General features: G+C 50.7%; 1 protein-coding gene across 3 annotated transcripts in view; it reads left to right on the forward strand.

Moving 5' to 3' along the window:
* Nucleotides 1–12,389, forward strand: part of LOC108695958 (rootletin) — a 43,015-nt gene extending 30,626 nt beyond the window's left edge. For 2 of the 3 annotated variants that reach the window (XM_041569887.1, XM_041569885.1), the window contains exons 20-38: nt 170–339; nt 773–952; nt 1,152–1,286; nt 1,486–1,629; nt 2,186–2,424; nt 3,460–3,619; nt 3,708–3,875; nt 4,142–4,526; nt 4,654–4,856; nt 4,934–5,054; nt 5,159–5,322; nt 6,106–6,321; nt 6,485–6,709; nt 6,865–7,014; nt 7,101–7,301; nt 7,506–7,637; nt 9,635–9,676; nt 10,548–10,727; nt 11,645–12,389. In XM_041569887.1, coding sequence (XP_041425821.1) covers nt 170–339; nt 773–952; nt 1,152–1,286; nt 1,486–1,629; nt 2,186–2,424; nt 3,460–3,619; nt 3,708–3,875; nt 4,142–4,526; nt 4,654–4,856; nt 4,934–5,054; nt 5,159–5,322; nt 6,106–6,321; nt 6,485–6,709; nt 6,865–7,014; nt 7,101–7,301; nt 7,506–7,637; nt 9,635–9,676; nt 10,548–10,727; nt 11,645–11,731 — 3,302 coding nt within the window. In that variant the 3' untranslated portion in view covers nt 11,732–12,389. The remainder of the gene's footprint in view (nt 1–169; nt 340–772; nt 953–1,151; nt 1,287–1,485; nt 1,630–2,185; nt 2,425–3,459; nt 3,620–3,707; nt 3,876–4,141; nt 4,527–4,653; nt 4,857–4,933; nt 5,055–5,158; nt 5,323–6,105; nt 6,322–6,484; nt 6,710–6,864; nt 7,015–7,100; nt 7,302–7,505; nt 7,638–9,634; nt 9,677–10,547; nt 10,728–11,644) is intronic. The other variant, XM_041569886.1, reaches the window with a different exon arrangement.
* Nucleotides 12,390–14,222: the final 1,833 nt, after the last annotated feature.

Below are 14,222 nucleotides of genomic sequence, written 5' to 3' on the forward strand. Positions count from 1 at the left end.
CAGGCAGTTGCTGATTCCTACAAATAGCGCAGGGATGGGGGTGCAATGTGCCCCCCATATGTGTTTTGTCTGCAAGTGTCACCCCTAATGCACCAGATAACAGGGCTCCAGATAAAGGAACAATAACGGGTTGTTGGGGTCTCATTGGATTTATTGTGTTTTGGTGCAGGCGAGATCAGCTCTGTGCGTCGGCAGATGGAGGCCGAGATCAGTAAATTAGAGCGAGATAAAGAGGTTCTGAGTCAGCAACTGAACCAGACGGAACATGAAGCCCAAGTCACCCTCAGGAATGAGCAGAGAGCCCACGAGGAGGATGTGGAACGGCTGAGCCTGGAAAAGGTTCTTAATATTTCCCTCTTTCTTATATTCATTGTATTGTGGGACTGTTTGTGATTCAACTTGCCTTCATTGTGCTACTTGTAACCTGCCCTGGGTAAGTACTGGGGGAGATTGGATTCACTTACCCAGGGGGAGGTTCCTGTCTGACCATGGGAAAGAGAGCAGCCCAGGAGCAGGAAGTACAGAGAATCAGAGCTCTGTACCTGGGTAAGTACTGGGGGAGATTGGATTCACTTACCCAGGGGGAGCTTCCTGTCTGACCATGGGAAAGAGAACAGCCTAGGAGCAGGAAGTACAGAGAATCAGAGCTCTGTACCTGGGTAAGTACTGGGGGGACTGCCACACATAATCTTTCCCATGCGCCATAGATTGCAAGCTCTTGAGGGCAAAAGCCTACCATTACCAGGAAAATGACAATATTTTGTGTATGCAGAATGAATTGCGCCTGGAGCTGGAATCGGAGAAGGAGGAGCTGGTGCATCGGCTGACGCAGGAGCGGGAGGAGCTTATGGCGCGACATGAGATGGAGCATGAAGAGATGGGCGAGGAGATTGCAGCTTTGCAGCAGGAGAGAGACGACAGCCTCTTACAGGCGGAATTTGAGAAACAGCAGGTAAATTGCGTTGGGGGTGGATTGCGTTGGGGGTGGTACTTCTGTATTGGGTGCTGGTGCAGATACTATAGTAATGGTGATATTCTGGTGATGCACAAAGGATGCTGGGAATTGTGGTTCAGTGATGCTCATACTCTAACTCAGGCTGGTGCCTTCTTGTACCAAGGGTCACTCACCCATTTACCCCAATCTGCCCCAGGCGCTGTCTGTCAAGGAGTCTGAGAAGGCGTCTCTGAGTGAGAAACTGAGTAACACTCAGCACAGTCTCTCCGGCCTCAGTCTGGAACTGGAGCGGCACAAGCGAGACAACCAGATCCGACAAGAGCAGGACAGGGTGAGTCTTCTGCTCCTCAGTTATAGTCGGCCGGACTACAGTTGTGAAGGGGTTAATGCCATGCTGGGTGAAACAGTAGCCGTGCAATAGGGAAGCAGGAGCACTGTGATGCTGTATTCACCACTATAGATGTGTCCCATGGAGCTGGCACTTATATTGGGCTACAGACTCCCATGGCTCATTATTGTCCCTCTGCCAGGGCACCATCCTGACCCTAAACTCGGAGCTGAAGAACCTGCGGGTGCACTTGGAGGAGGCGCTGGTGTCACATGACAGGGAGTTAAAGAGTCTGAATGAGAAGAGCAGGGAGGTGGCCAAACACAGAGAGTCGGCCCTGCGGGAGGTGAGAAACCCACCATTTCTCTTATCACTATATACAGAGTCTCTGCACTGCTGGTTCTGACTCCTGAGACAATGTAGCAGAAGGCAGCCGATTAACAGACCTGTAAGAGAATTCTGCTTCATTGTTTCACTTACACTGAATTGTAAGGGCTCTTACAGACGAGCGTTTTTACCTGCGCTCCCCTGCGTTCCGTTTTTCGGTGTTCAGCCGCAGGGGAGCGCAGGAATAGACGCATGTCATTATTTCAAATGGGGCTGTACTCACACAGGCGCATGTAGGCACCGAACGCAGGTTGAGACGCAACATGCTGCATTTTTCCTGCGTTCGGCGCCTACACGCGCCTGTGTGAGTACAGCCCCATTTGAAATAATGACATGCGTCTATTCCTGCGCTCCCCTGCGGCTGAACACCGAAAAACGGAACGCAGGGGAGCGCAGGTAAAAACGCTCGTCTGTAAGAGCCCTTAATCAAGTGAGAATGGGCAACGAATGGATAAAGTTTATTTCATTATTGGATTGAGCCATTGGGTTTGGATTTGATTGGTTGTTGCCCCCAGGTGGAGGAACTAAAGACCCAGCTTTGTGTAGTTGAAGACGCCAGGGACGCGGTGCGGCGGGAGCTGATTGAGGCTCACAGGCGAGTGCGGGAGAGTCAGGAGCTGCTGGAGGTTCACAAGAAGGAGAACATGGACCTGAGACGGGCGCTGGGGGATGAAGCCAAAGAGAAGGAGGCGGTACAGAAATCTAATGAGGAGCTGCGAGGGGCTGTACGCAGGGCGGAGAGTGAGAGGATCAGGTGGGGCAAATGTCTGGCCTATTAATGAGCTTAGAACATCCCAGGAACTGGGGAGACAGTCCCTCACACTCTGTACTTCCTGCTCCTGGGCTGCTCTCTTTCCCATTGTCAGGCAGGAACATTCACTGGGTAGATAAATGCAATCTCCCCCTGTACTTACCCAGGTACAGAGCTCTGATTCTCTGTACTTCCTGCTCCTGGGCTGCTCTCTTTCCCATGGTCAGACAGGAACCTCCCCCTGGGTAAGTGAATCCAATCTCCCCCAGTACTTACCCAGGTACAGAGCTCTGATTCTCTGTACTTCCTGCTCCTGGGCTGTTCTCTTTCCCATGGTCACACAGGAACCTCCCCCTGGGTAAGTGAATCCAATCTCCCCCAGTACATACCCAGGTACAGAGCTCTGATTCTCTGTACTTCCTGCTCCTGGGCTGTTCTCTTTCCCATGGTCAGACAGGAACCTCCCCCTGGGTAAGTGAATCCAATCTCCCCCAGTACTTACCCAGGTACAGAGCTCTGATTCTCTGTACTTCCTGCTCCTGGGCTGCTCTCTTTCCCATGGTCAGACAGGAACCTCCCCCTGGGTAAGTGAATCCAATCTCCCCCAGTACTTACCCAGGTACAGAGCTCTGATTCTCTGTACTTCCTGCTCCTGGGCTGTTCTCTTTCCCATGGTCAGACAGGAACCTCCTCCTGGGAAAGTGAATCCAATCTCCCCCAGTACTTACCCAGGTACAGAGCTCTGATTCTCTGTACTTCCTGCTCCTGGGCTGTTCTCTTTCCCATGGTCAGACAGGAACCTCCTCCTGGGTAAGTGAATCCAATCTCCCCCAGTACTTACCCAGGTACAGAGCTCTGATTCTCTGTACTTCCTGCTCCTGGGCTGTTCTCTTTCCCATGGTTAGACAGGAACCTCCCCCTGGGTAAGTGCTGAAGGAGCAGCGCAGAAGAGGAAAGATACAGAATCGGGATGGTGATACAAAAATCGGGAAGGGTTAATCATTAACACATGATGAGCTGATTCCATGTCTCTGTCAGTCTGAAGCGCAGTAACGAGGAGAAGGAGCAGAGACTCAGTGTGCTGGATGAAGCCCGTGCCGCCTCGGAGAAGGAGGTCAATGACCTGCGCATCAGCTTGCGGGATGTGGAACGCTCGCGTCTGGAAGCTCGCAGGGAGTTGCAGGATCTGCGCAGGCAGGTGAGCCTTCATGAGAGTGGGGGAGGGGTGAGAATATAACAAATATATATAACAAATCCCCTGTGCTAATGTGCTGAGCCTCCCGCAGCTCAAACTTCTGGATGACGAGAGCATCAAGCGCAGCCGGGACATGGCGGAGGTGCAGGTGAGACTCACTACCTACGAGCAGCGCGAGGAAGACACTCGCAGGGACTACTTTACCCTCAAACAGAAGCTCATAGAGACGGAGGCCGGCAGGGAGGCAGCGAGGAAAGAGGTGAGTCTGGGGAAAACATCATAGAAATACTATCAAATATAAATGCAGACCAATTGCAAATTGAGAGGAGGAACCCCCACCCAGATATGTCTGATTTCTCTGTACTTCTCTGACCATAGGAAAGAGGAGCTTGTGGAAATGGGCTCAGATTTTACCCCAGAATTTCCTGTAGTATTAAATTAGTGTATCTGAATTAAATGTTTAAATTAATTACATAGTCAGCTCCACTCTAACCCCCATGTGTTGCCCCGTAATTCCCCCCACAGTTAGGTTCCCTGCAGAGGAAAGTGGCTGAAGTGGAGAGTGATTTTGGGGTGCGGGAGCGGGAGTTGCAGGGGAGCCTGGAGGAGGCCCGGGGGAATGAGAAGAAGCTTCTGGACAACACTCGGAACCTTGAGCTTAAGCTGCAGGCGGCTCAGGAGGAAACGTCTCAGCTGGGCCTGAGTCTGAGTGCGAGTGAGGGCCGAGTGCACGGGCTGGAGGCAGAACTCGCCCGATTGGAGGGACTGAAGCGGGAGGTGGAGTTTAAGCTGGGCAGCCTGCACTCTGCCCTCCGGAGAACCCTGGGCATTGGACGAGCGGGTCGTACTCCAAGTCCGGCCTTTAGGGGGCGCAGTGGCTCTCCGAAAAGGCGTTTCTCACCCCAGAAGGGTAAGTTTAGGGGCTTCATAGCTTTATTTAGGGGGTTTTTGGTACAGGGTGAGTTTTAGGTTTATTATACAACAGAGAGGGGGTTCCTCCAATCACCTTCCTGTTTTACTGTCTCTCCCCCGACAAGGGTTTGATAACACATTCACCACAACCACCGACGGCCGTGGCAGTCCCATTCCCCGCACAGGGAGCCCTGACCGCAGCAAGACCCCCGAACGCCTGCCGTCCCCCACCCGCGGGGAGCAGTTGGTCGCTGACATCGACCCGGAGGTGGTGAGAGCGGCACTGCGAGACTTCCTGCAGGAACTGAGGGACACAGAGAGAGAGAGGGTAGGGCCCCATTCTATCCATAATACTCAATGGACTGGGAATGTAGGACCCCTTTAACCCTGTCCTTCCTGTGCCAGGATGAACTTCGCAACCAGTTGGGAACCTCAAATCACCATTTGGTGGAAATGGAGGCCGAGCGAGACGGAGCACTCACCCGAGTTCAGCAGCTCCAGAAGGTCCTGTCTGAGTGTGAGGAAGGTGGGTGCTGGGGTGAGGCCAGGGGCACAGTATCTGAATAGGTTTAACTTTCCCTTTGAAACACAAAACAACTCTCCTTGTAATTTCTCATCTCTCACCATTAGGCAAACGCAATGCAGACGGCAAGCTCAGCGGGTTACAGACAACACTGATCCTGCAGGAAGAGACAATGCGACGGTACGAGAGAGAGCGCAAGTTGGCGCAGGAGAAGGCGGCCAGTCTAGAGCGCAGCCTTCAGGCAATAGAGAGTGAGCAGAGAGCAGCCCAGGTATGAGAATATCCACACAGTGCTGGTACCAGTAACATTCATTATGCTACCCTGTGCTGGAGAGAGATGGTTCTTACCACTGTTCCACTTCTGCTGCTCACCTCCACTGGGGAAAGAGATGGTTCATACCAGTATCTCCCTCCGGCTAGTCACCCCCACTGGGGAAAGAGATGGTTCTTACCAGTATCTGCCTCCAGTTATTCACCCCTACTTGGGAAAGAGATGGTTCTTACCAGTATCTTCCTCCGGCTTGTCACCCCCACTGGGGTAATAGATGGTTCTTACCAGTATCTTCCTCCGGCTTGTCACCCCCACTGGGGTAATAGATGGTTCTTACCAGTATCTTCCTCCGGCTTGTCACCCCCACTGGGGTAATAGATGGTTCTTACCAGTATCTTCCTCCGGTTTGTCACCCCCACTGGGGTAATAGATGGTTCTTACCACTATCTTCCTTCAGTTATTCACCCCTACTTGGGAAAGAGATGGTTCTTACCAGTATCTTCCTCCGGCTTGTCACCCCCACTGGGGTAATAGATGGTTCTTACCAGTATCTTCCTCCGGCTTGTCACCCCCACTGGGCTAATAGATGGTTCTTACCAGTATCTCCCTCCGGCTTGTCACCCCCACTGGGGTATGAGATGGTTCTTACCAGTATCTGCCTTCAGTTATTCACCCCTACTTGGGAAAGAGATGGTTCTTACTGCAGTTCAGGCTCTCTCTTTGTAACAGTCGGTGCTCCATTATAGAGAGAGGGTTTCTATTGTTTCCACCCTGTGGTTTCAGGACAAGCTGAACAAGATCAAAGCCAATGAAGCAAAATACGAGAATGAGCGGCGGCGTCTGAAAGAGGTACTGGACGCCTCTGAAAGCCGCAATACCAAACTGGAGCTGTCCCGCCGGGGGCTAGAGGGGGAACTTCAGCGACACAAACTGGTTCTAGCTGACCGGGAAGCAGAGATGCAGGAGATGCAGCAGCGCATGGAAGGACTGCAGAGACAGGTATATATTAGCCAACATCTGGGATGCATTATTTTTATTGTTTTATCACACCCTTTGTTGGAGGATTCTGGGAGTTGTAGTCCAGCATTAATCAGACAGACACTGTTTATGGCACTGCCTGACCTGTATATAAGGAAGGGGCTTCCTCTCTGTCTCCCTGCAGCTGTCGGACAGCGAGGGAAAGGTGGGCACCCTGCAGCTGTGTGTGGATCGGCTGAATGGCACCCTGGCCAAGGCTCAGGAGAGTGAGACGTCCCTGAAAGAGAAGGTGCAGAGTCTGACCGGGGCCCTGTCGGAGAGTAACTGCACCTCTGCCAGCTCCCATGACAAACTCAACCAGCTGCAAAAGGTGCTGACGGCCAGTGAGCATGAGAGGCGCATCTTACAGGTGAGGGGTATTGGGGTGCAGGGGGGGTGTAAGGGGACAAGAAGCTTGTAGAGATCTGCAGATATTTGACCACAGAGCAGAACCACTGGACTTGCCTATAGAGTGGGTTGGACAGAACTCCAGATTTGGTTTAATGCTTGCTCTCTAATCCCCAGGAGCGCCTGGAAGCCGCCCGGCAGGCAGTATCGGAGGGGAAGAAGCAGAATGGGGCACTAATGGAGCAGATGCAAGAACTGCGAGATGAACAGGCAGAAGGGGAGCTCCAGCGGGTGGAGTTAGAGGGACAGGTGCGCCAGATGCAGGAGGTGAGTTTCTACTTGATTTCCTTCCAGACTATCTCTATTCCCTGCCTGTGCCCCCCATGCAAATCCTTTCCCTTTGCTTTCCCCAGTTGCTGCGCCATAGACAGGAGAGTGAGGGCGCCTCCCTGAGGAACGTGCAGAAGCTGCAGGAGGAGCGAGAAGTGCTGCAGGAGCGGCTGTGTGGGCTGCAGCGAGCAGCCGTTCAGCTGGAGAGTGAGAAGCGAGAGATGGAAAGGTCCTCAATGCGCCTGGAGAAAGACAAGAACGCACTGAAGAAAACACTGGACAAGGTAAGGAGGCAAAATCTCCAAATATGGGGGATCCCTGTGCACCCCTTACACCTGACTACACCAGCCACCTGCCCCATTTGCTTCAGCATGTAACCCCAACATTATGATACAGCAAACAGAGGGGAGACCCTTCATTTCAGGGGCTCAGTATGTACCTATTGGGTGTGACCAACTCCAGACCGTACCATCCTTATTTCCTGGCAGGTGGAGCGGGAGAAACTAAAGACAACTGAGGACACACTGAGATTATCAGCAGAGAAGGGGCGGCTGGACCGATCACTGACCACAGTGGAGCAGGAACTGGCTGAGGCCCAGAGACAAGTGCAGCTCCTAGAGGTACAGAGACCCCCTCCCACACACAATATATGGAGCCAACAGACTGTGGCATTTGTGTGTAGCCTGTGTATTTGTGTGTAGTCTGTGTATTTGTGTGTAGCCTGTGTATTTGTGTGTAGCCTGTGTATTTGTGTGTAGCCTGTGTATTTGTGTGTAGCCTGTGTATTTGTGTGTAGCCTGTGTATTTGTGTGTAGCCTGTGTATTTGTGTGTAGTCTGTGTATTTGTGTGTAGCCTGTGTATTTGTGTGTAGCCTGTGTATTTGTGTGTAGCCTGTGTATTTGTGTGTAGCCTGTGTATTTGTGTGTAGCCTGTGTATTTGTGTGTAGTCTGTGTATTTGTGTGTAGCCTGTGTATTTGTGTGTAGCCTGTGTATTTGTGTGTAGCCTGTGTATTTGTGTGTAGCCTGTGTATTTGTGTGTAGGGACTCAAAGCTCTGTGGCTTCTGGGGAATGAGTGGTGCAGGTGCATTGTGGGAATGTTGATCAGGGTGTGTGGTGGGAATAAATATCTGTGACACCCTAGAGAACCTGAAGTGGTAAAAGATTTTAGGCAGGTTTAGATTTGGTCAGATTCTATTGTGCAAACGTATTAACTATATTGTATTATCTGCTGGTATTTTGCACCTGCAATACCCCTATGTGGGAAAACCTAGATCAATTTGCAATATCCCAACTTGGAACCTCTCCCTTGTATCCAGTCTCTCCCAGTACTTACCCTGGTACAGAACTCTGATTCTCTGTACTTCCTGCTCCTGGGCTGTTCTCTTTCCCATGGTCAGACAGGAACCTCCCCCTGGGTAAGTGAATCCAATCTCCCCCAGTACTTACCCAGGTACAGAGTTCTGATTCTCTGTACTTCCTGCTCCTGGGCTGCTCTCTTTCCCATGGTCAGACAGGAACCTCCCCCTGGGTAAGTGAATCCAATCTCCCCCAGTACTTACCCAGGTACAGAGCTCTGATTCTCTGTACTTCCTGCTCCTGGGCTGTTCTCTTTCCCATGGTCAGACAGGAACCTCCCCCTGGGTAAGTGAATCCAATCTCCCCCAGTACTTACCCAGGTACAGAGCTCTGATTCTCTGTACTTCCTGCTCCTGGGCTGTTCTCTTTCCCATGGTCAGACAGGAACCTCCCCCTTGTCAGTGGATAAAATACCTTTAGTGTCACCCCAACTAATCCCTTTATTTTAATTCCTTTCTATTTGTATTGTCGTCGTTGTTCTCCCCTTCTCTTTCATTCCTGATCTCTCCCTGTTTTTTCTCCAGTATCTGTTTCCCTTTCTGGTTTGTCTGTTTTGTCTGATGGAGAATGTGAAATTCTCTTCCCTCTATATCTCTAATCTTTGTTATGGGAAAGTGGTACAATATATCAGCCAAAGCTTCTGAGCCAATTAGTGTCCAGAACCCCAACCAATACATTGGATCACATGCTCTTCCTCCTTCTGCATTGAGAAGTACCTCTTCCCCAGAAAGGTAATGGAGTCAATGGCAGGTACTCAGACATTCTGCACCCACATGAGCTCAGATCTCTGTACACCACCCCCATGCAGCCCTAAGAGTTTTGCTTGACCATTGGAAAGAGAGCAACCCATGAGCATGGATACCAAGAATCAGAGTTCTGTGCCAGGAAAGTACTGGAAGAACAATAAATGAATTTACCCAAGAGGAGACTCCTGCTTGAGAGAGCAGCCCAGTGAGCAGGATCTAAAGAAAATCAGAGTTTTGCACCTGGGTGGTTACTGGAAAGGTTAAAATCAATTAGACAGGGGGCGGTTCTCAGTGTTAATGGGAATTAAAAACAGAGGGTTATCTGGTGAATTCTCTTATCCACATTAGCCAGTACAGATGCTAAGTTAGGGCTGTACCCCCTAACATGCTGAATGCCAGGGTCCAGTGGGTACATTTCACAAGTGCTTGTGAATCTCTCGCTACTGATTGGCTGGGAATCTTCCAATTGGTTCATTGATGGATCTCTCTCTTCCACCCGCTGTGCTGAGAAGGTGCAGTTACACAGGGTTATGCGCAAGATCACGTACGGCCTGGTGAGCGGAATTCCGTAGCTTTAGTCAGGTTTACCCCAAAGCCTAAAACTCTACCCTGTATTTCCCAGACACCCTTAGTACCAATATCAGCACCCACCAGACTGGCATATCAACTCCCAGCCCAAAGCCTCTTTCCCTCCTCGCAGAAGCAACCAACAAGCTGACAGTTAGTGCAGGACTATTTAAATCCAGTAATGTTTGTTAGAACATATAAACATGCAGGAAATTTACTTTAACCCCCTATATCGGTAAGTGAATCCAAATCCCCATGATACTTATTTAGGAGCAAAAGTATTTATCTCTTTACTTCATGCTTCTGGGCTGCTCTCTTTCCCATGGTCAGGGGGGTGGGGCTAAGTTCGAGGTGAAAGAGCTGCTACACCCTGCATTGATATCTATGTGCCATGGGAAACATGCAGATTATCAGTGCAGGGGAAATAACCAATGCGCCACCCCATTGATAATGAGAAGGAGAGCAGCCCATGAGAAGGCAGTACAGAGAGCCTGTGTTTGGATAAGTGGTGGGGCAAATTCAGCAGCTATACTTTGCCTTTACCATAACTCATGCAGGTGGAGATGCCATAGGAACAGGAAGTGGAGCAGGAAAGATCAGCAAAGATTCATTACTGTATCTTTAATTAGCCTAATAACAGGAATCACATGGCTGCTGGGAGTTGCTAATGGTGTCATTGCTCTGCTAACTGCTACATTTGAAATCCGTCCTCCCATTCCCTGTAGCTGCTCCTCTTGCTGCCTCCTGCCCCCCACATTAGCAATGTCACCCCTACCCTTAGCAATAGACCAGAGTGTGGCCCTTAGATGAGAATCTTGCCCCAAGTGGAACCTGCTCTAAATGTATCTCTTGTTGCAGGCGCAGATCGCAGACATGGAGCAGACGCACTCACAGAGCCTTATGGAGACGGCTGCGCGACACCGCCACGAGCTGCAACTGGAGATTGAGCGTCTGCGCAATGCTCAGATTCAGGCGGAGCGCACGCTGGACGCACGAGAGAGGGCTCACCGGCAGCGAATCAAAGGCCTGGAGGAGCAGGTGGGAACTTGTCTGTGTCTCTTGTACGCATTTTAGGACATCATCAGGAGAAGACACGCTCCTGCATGTGCTATTGTCTCTTATTCTACTCACTTATCTGAAGAAACTGCAGTCACACCTCCGTGCTGCCCACATTTGCTGTTGTGATCTCCCCCCTCGTGGCTCATTCCTCAGACCTCCCTCCTCAGCTATCAGCCTGGCTTACGAGCTGAGGTCTGAGTACGGAGGGCTGGGGAGGGAGGGCTGAGAGCTGAGGATGGAGGGCTGAGGAGGGAGGGCTTTTGTAATGAGGGCTGGGGAGGGAGAGCTGAGGATGGAGGGCTGAGGAGGGAGGGCTGAGAGCTGAGGATGGAGGGCTGAGGAGGGAGGGCTGAGAGCTGAGGATGGAGGGCTGAGGAGGGAGGGCTGAGAGCTGAGGATGGAGGGCTGAGGAGGGAGGGCTTTTGTAATGAGGGCTGAGCAGGGAGGGCTGAGGAATGAGCCATGAGGGGGGAGATTGCAACAGCAAATGTGGGCAGCACAGATGTGTGACTGCAGTTTCTTCGGATTAGTGAGTAGAATAAGAGACAAGTCTACATACTTCTATCAGGCCCGGACTGGCAATCTGTGGGTTCTGGCAAATGCCAGAGGGGCTGCTATAAGGTCCCATAGAAAGTCAGTATTTAGGGGGCTGGTGGGGGAAGTTTGGGCCTCTATGTGGGCTGATTGGGCCTCTGTGTACCTGAAATGCCAGGGCCTATTTTAATTCTCAGTCCGGACCTACTTCTTCTTTACAAGAGCGCATGCAGGAGCGTCTCTTCTCCTGATGAAGTCCTAAAATGCGTTCTGTACTCTTGTACAATATACTGGAACCAGTGTGCTCCCTATAGAGGTCCCATTCTCAGCCTGCTGTCTGACCCCCGTCCTTTCCCTGACAGATTTCCACCCTGAAGGACCAACTACAGCAGGAGCTGCGCCGGTGCCAGAAAGTTTACAGCCAACCGTCTCTCCTCTCAGGGAAGTAAATTCTGCCGAGGGGGGAGCCCTCGCACGTTCTACTGATGAGACGAAGTTGTGAAGCACAAAAGTTTGGGATTTTATTCACTTGACTGCAGCGCTAAACCACAATGAGGGGTGAAATGGAGGTGCCACTACTGGGGGACATTGGGGGTGTTACTGGGGAGCAGAATGAAACATGACACTACTTAGTGAGAACATTATGGTGCAAACATTCCAGTAGCGCATGGGGCACAGTAGTTTGACTGCTCCAGAATTGGACCAAATAGAAAAGGGCATTACTAGACTGTACCAATAAACTTCAACATTCCTCCCAACCTCTGCGGGCAGAATTGGACTGGGCCGATGGGAAATCTGCCAACCCAGACCAGCTCCCTGCTGGGGTGATTGGCATTGGATATGTGGGTCCCTGAAGGGATGTGGGGGCCCTTGAGGTGGCAGACATCCCGGTCCAACACTGTCTGGGTATATTTACCAGGGGGCATTTATAAGGGTAATTCCTGTTCTGGAGCTGTGTGCAAGTTAGCAGAGCAGATTTACCATTGTATTTATCAAATAGCCCCTCCTATTAATAATCTGGGTGCTGGATTATATGACTGATGGTTCCCCAGTCTCAAAGGTACAATCCAAACCATTGGGGTAAATATATTAGACGGATACATCACCCTAGAAACAATATCATATATCAGCACATATCAACCATTTAAGCACCATGTGAACCCCCCAATGGCTAAATCAATCCATATTACCCCCAGTACTTACCCAAGTACAGAGCTCTGATTCTCTGTACTTCCTGCTCCTGGGCTGTTCTCTTTCCCATGGTCAGACAGGAACCCCCCCCCCCTGGGTAAGTGAATCCAATCTCCCCCAGTACTTACCCAGGTACAGAGCTCTGATTCTCTGTACTTCCTGCTCCTGGGCTGTTCTCTTTCCCATGGTCAGACAGGAACCCCCCCCCCCTGGGTAAGTGAATCCAATCTCCCCCAGTACTTACCCAGGTACAGAGCTCTGATTCTCTGTACTTCCTGCTCCTGGGCTGTTCTCTTTCCCATGGTCAGACAGGAACCTCCCCCTGGGTAAGTGAATCCAATCTCCCCCAGTACTTACCCAGGTACAGAGCTCTGATTCTCTGTACTTCCTGCTCCTGGGCTGTTCTCTTTCCCATGGTCAGACAGGAACCTCCCCTGGGTAAGTGAATCTCCCCCAGTACTTACCCAGGTACAGAGCTCTGATTCTCTGTACTTCCTGCTCCTGGGCTGTTCTCTTTCCCATGGTCAGACAGGAACCTCCCCCTGGGTTAGTGAATCCAATCTCCCCCAGTTCTTACCCAGGTACAGAGCTCTGATTCTCTGTACTTCCTGCTCCTGGGCTGCTCTCTTTCCCATGGTCCTAAAGGAACCTCCCCTGGGTAAGTGAATCCAATCTCCCCCAGTACTTACCCAGGTACAGAGCTCTGATTCTCTGTACTTCCTGCTCCTGGGCTGTTCTCTTTCCCATGGTCAGACAGGAACCTCCCCCTTGGTGTATATTTGGTGTAAGTTAATTAATTTGCCATGGAGGAGGTTCCTGTCTGACCATGGGAAAGAGAACAGCCCAGGAGCAGGAAGTACAGAGAATCAGGGATTGAATTCACTCACCCAGGGGGAAGTTTCAGGGGGAGGTGCCCAGGAGCATGGAGTATGGAGACTTGTGGGGGTTAAACACATTCAGTTGCTGGAGGGGTATAAAGGGTGGTACATTGCTACTTGGCCAAACAGCCTCAATGTTCAGTGGATATTTCTGGGGTTCTATCAGTCAGGCCAAAACCCATAAACCTGTTATACTTATTGTTCCTGTAGTAAATAACATCCCTCGTATACCATTAGCCTGTGTATATGGCACCCACAAGATCAGTTAGTCCTCAGCTGACAGTTTGTGTTCTGTGTAGAATCCTCTGTAAGATTTACTAAACTGTAACCCCCAGGGGCAGTTGTTCCCCCGTGTTGTGTCTCAGTGGCACTCTCCTCCCGTCCGTGGTTCTGTGTGGCACATATCTAATGATGAAATTGATATTTTTCTATTGTCACTTTTTTTGTACTTTTTTTAACGTGTCATTAACCCCTTTCTCTGCACATGGCACAGTAACACAATGGCATGGCCCGTATCTTTGCGTTGGGTGCCACCCAGGCCAACGATTGGATCATAAAGCTGGAGCTCTCTATGATTCCCAGCAAGTTCTTGTTGTAGCATGCTGGGAGTTGTAGTTTGCACAAACAGCTGCCAATCAAGGACAAGTATTATGAGAATCAAGGTAGCAAGGACTATAATTAAATATGGGTGGCAGCTCTGTGCTGTGTCTGTGGCAGGGAGAGGTGTGTGCCAGTGTCTGTACCACCAATAAGGGACAAATGACAATAAACACAAATGATTAATAATTGGGCTTCTTTTTCCAGCACTGGGAATGTGTCTGTGTTGTAAACTGACAGGCGGATCTTTGCAGCCACATCCTGGGCCAATAGG

The sequence above is a fragment of the Xenopus laevis genome, chromosome 7L, assembly GCF_017654675.1.
Source record: "Xenopus laevis strain J_2021 chromosome 7L, Xenopus_laevis_v10.1, whole genome shotgun sequence".
Taxonomy (NCBI): Eukaryota; Metazoa; Chordata; class Amphibia; order Anura; family Pipidae; genus Xenopus; species Xenopus laevis.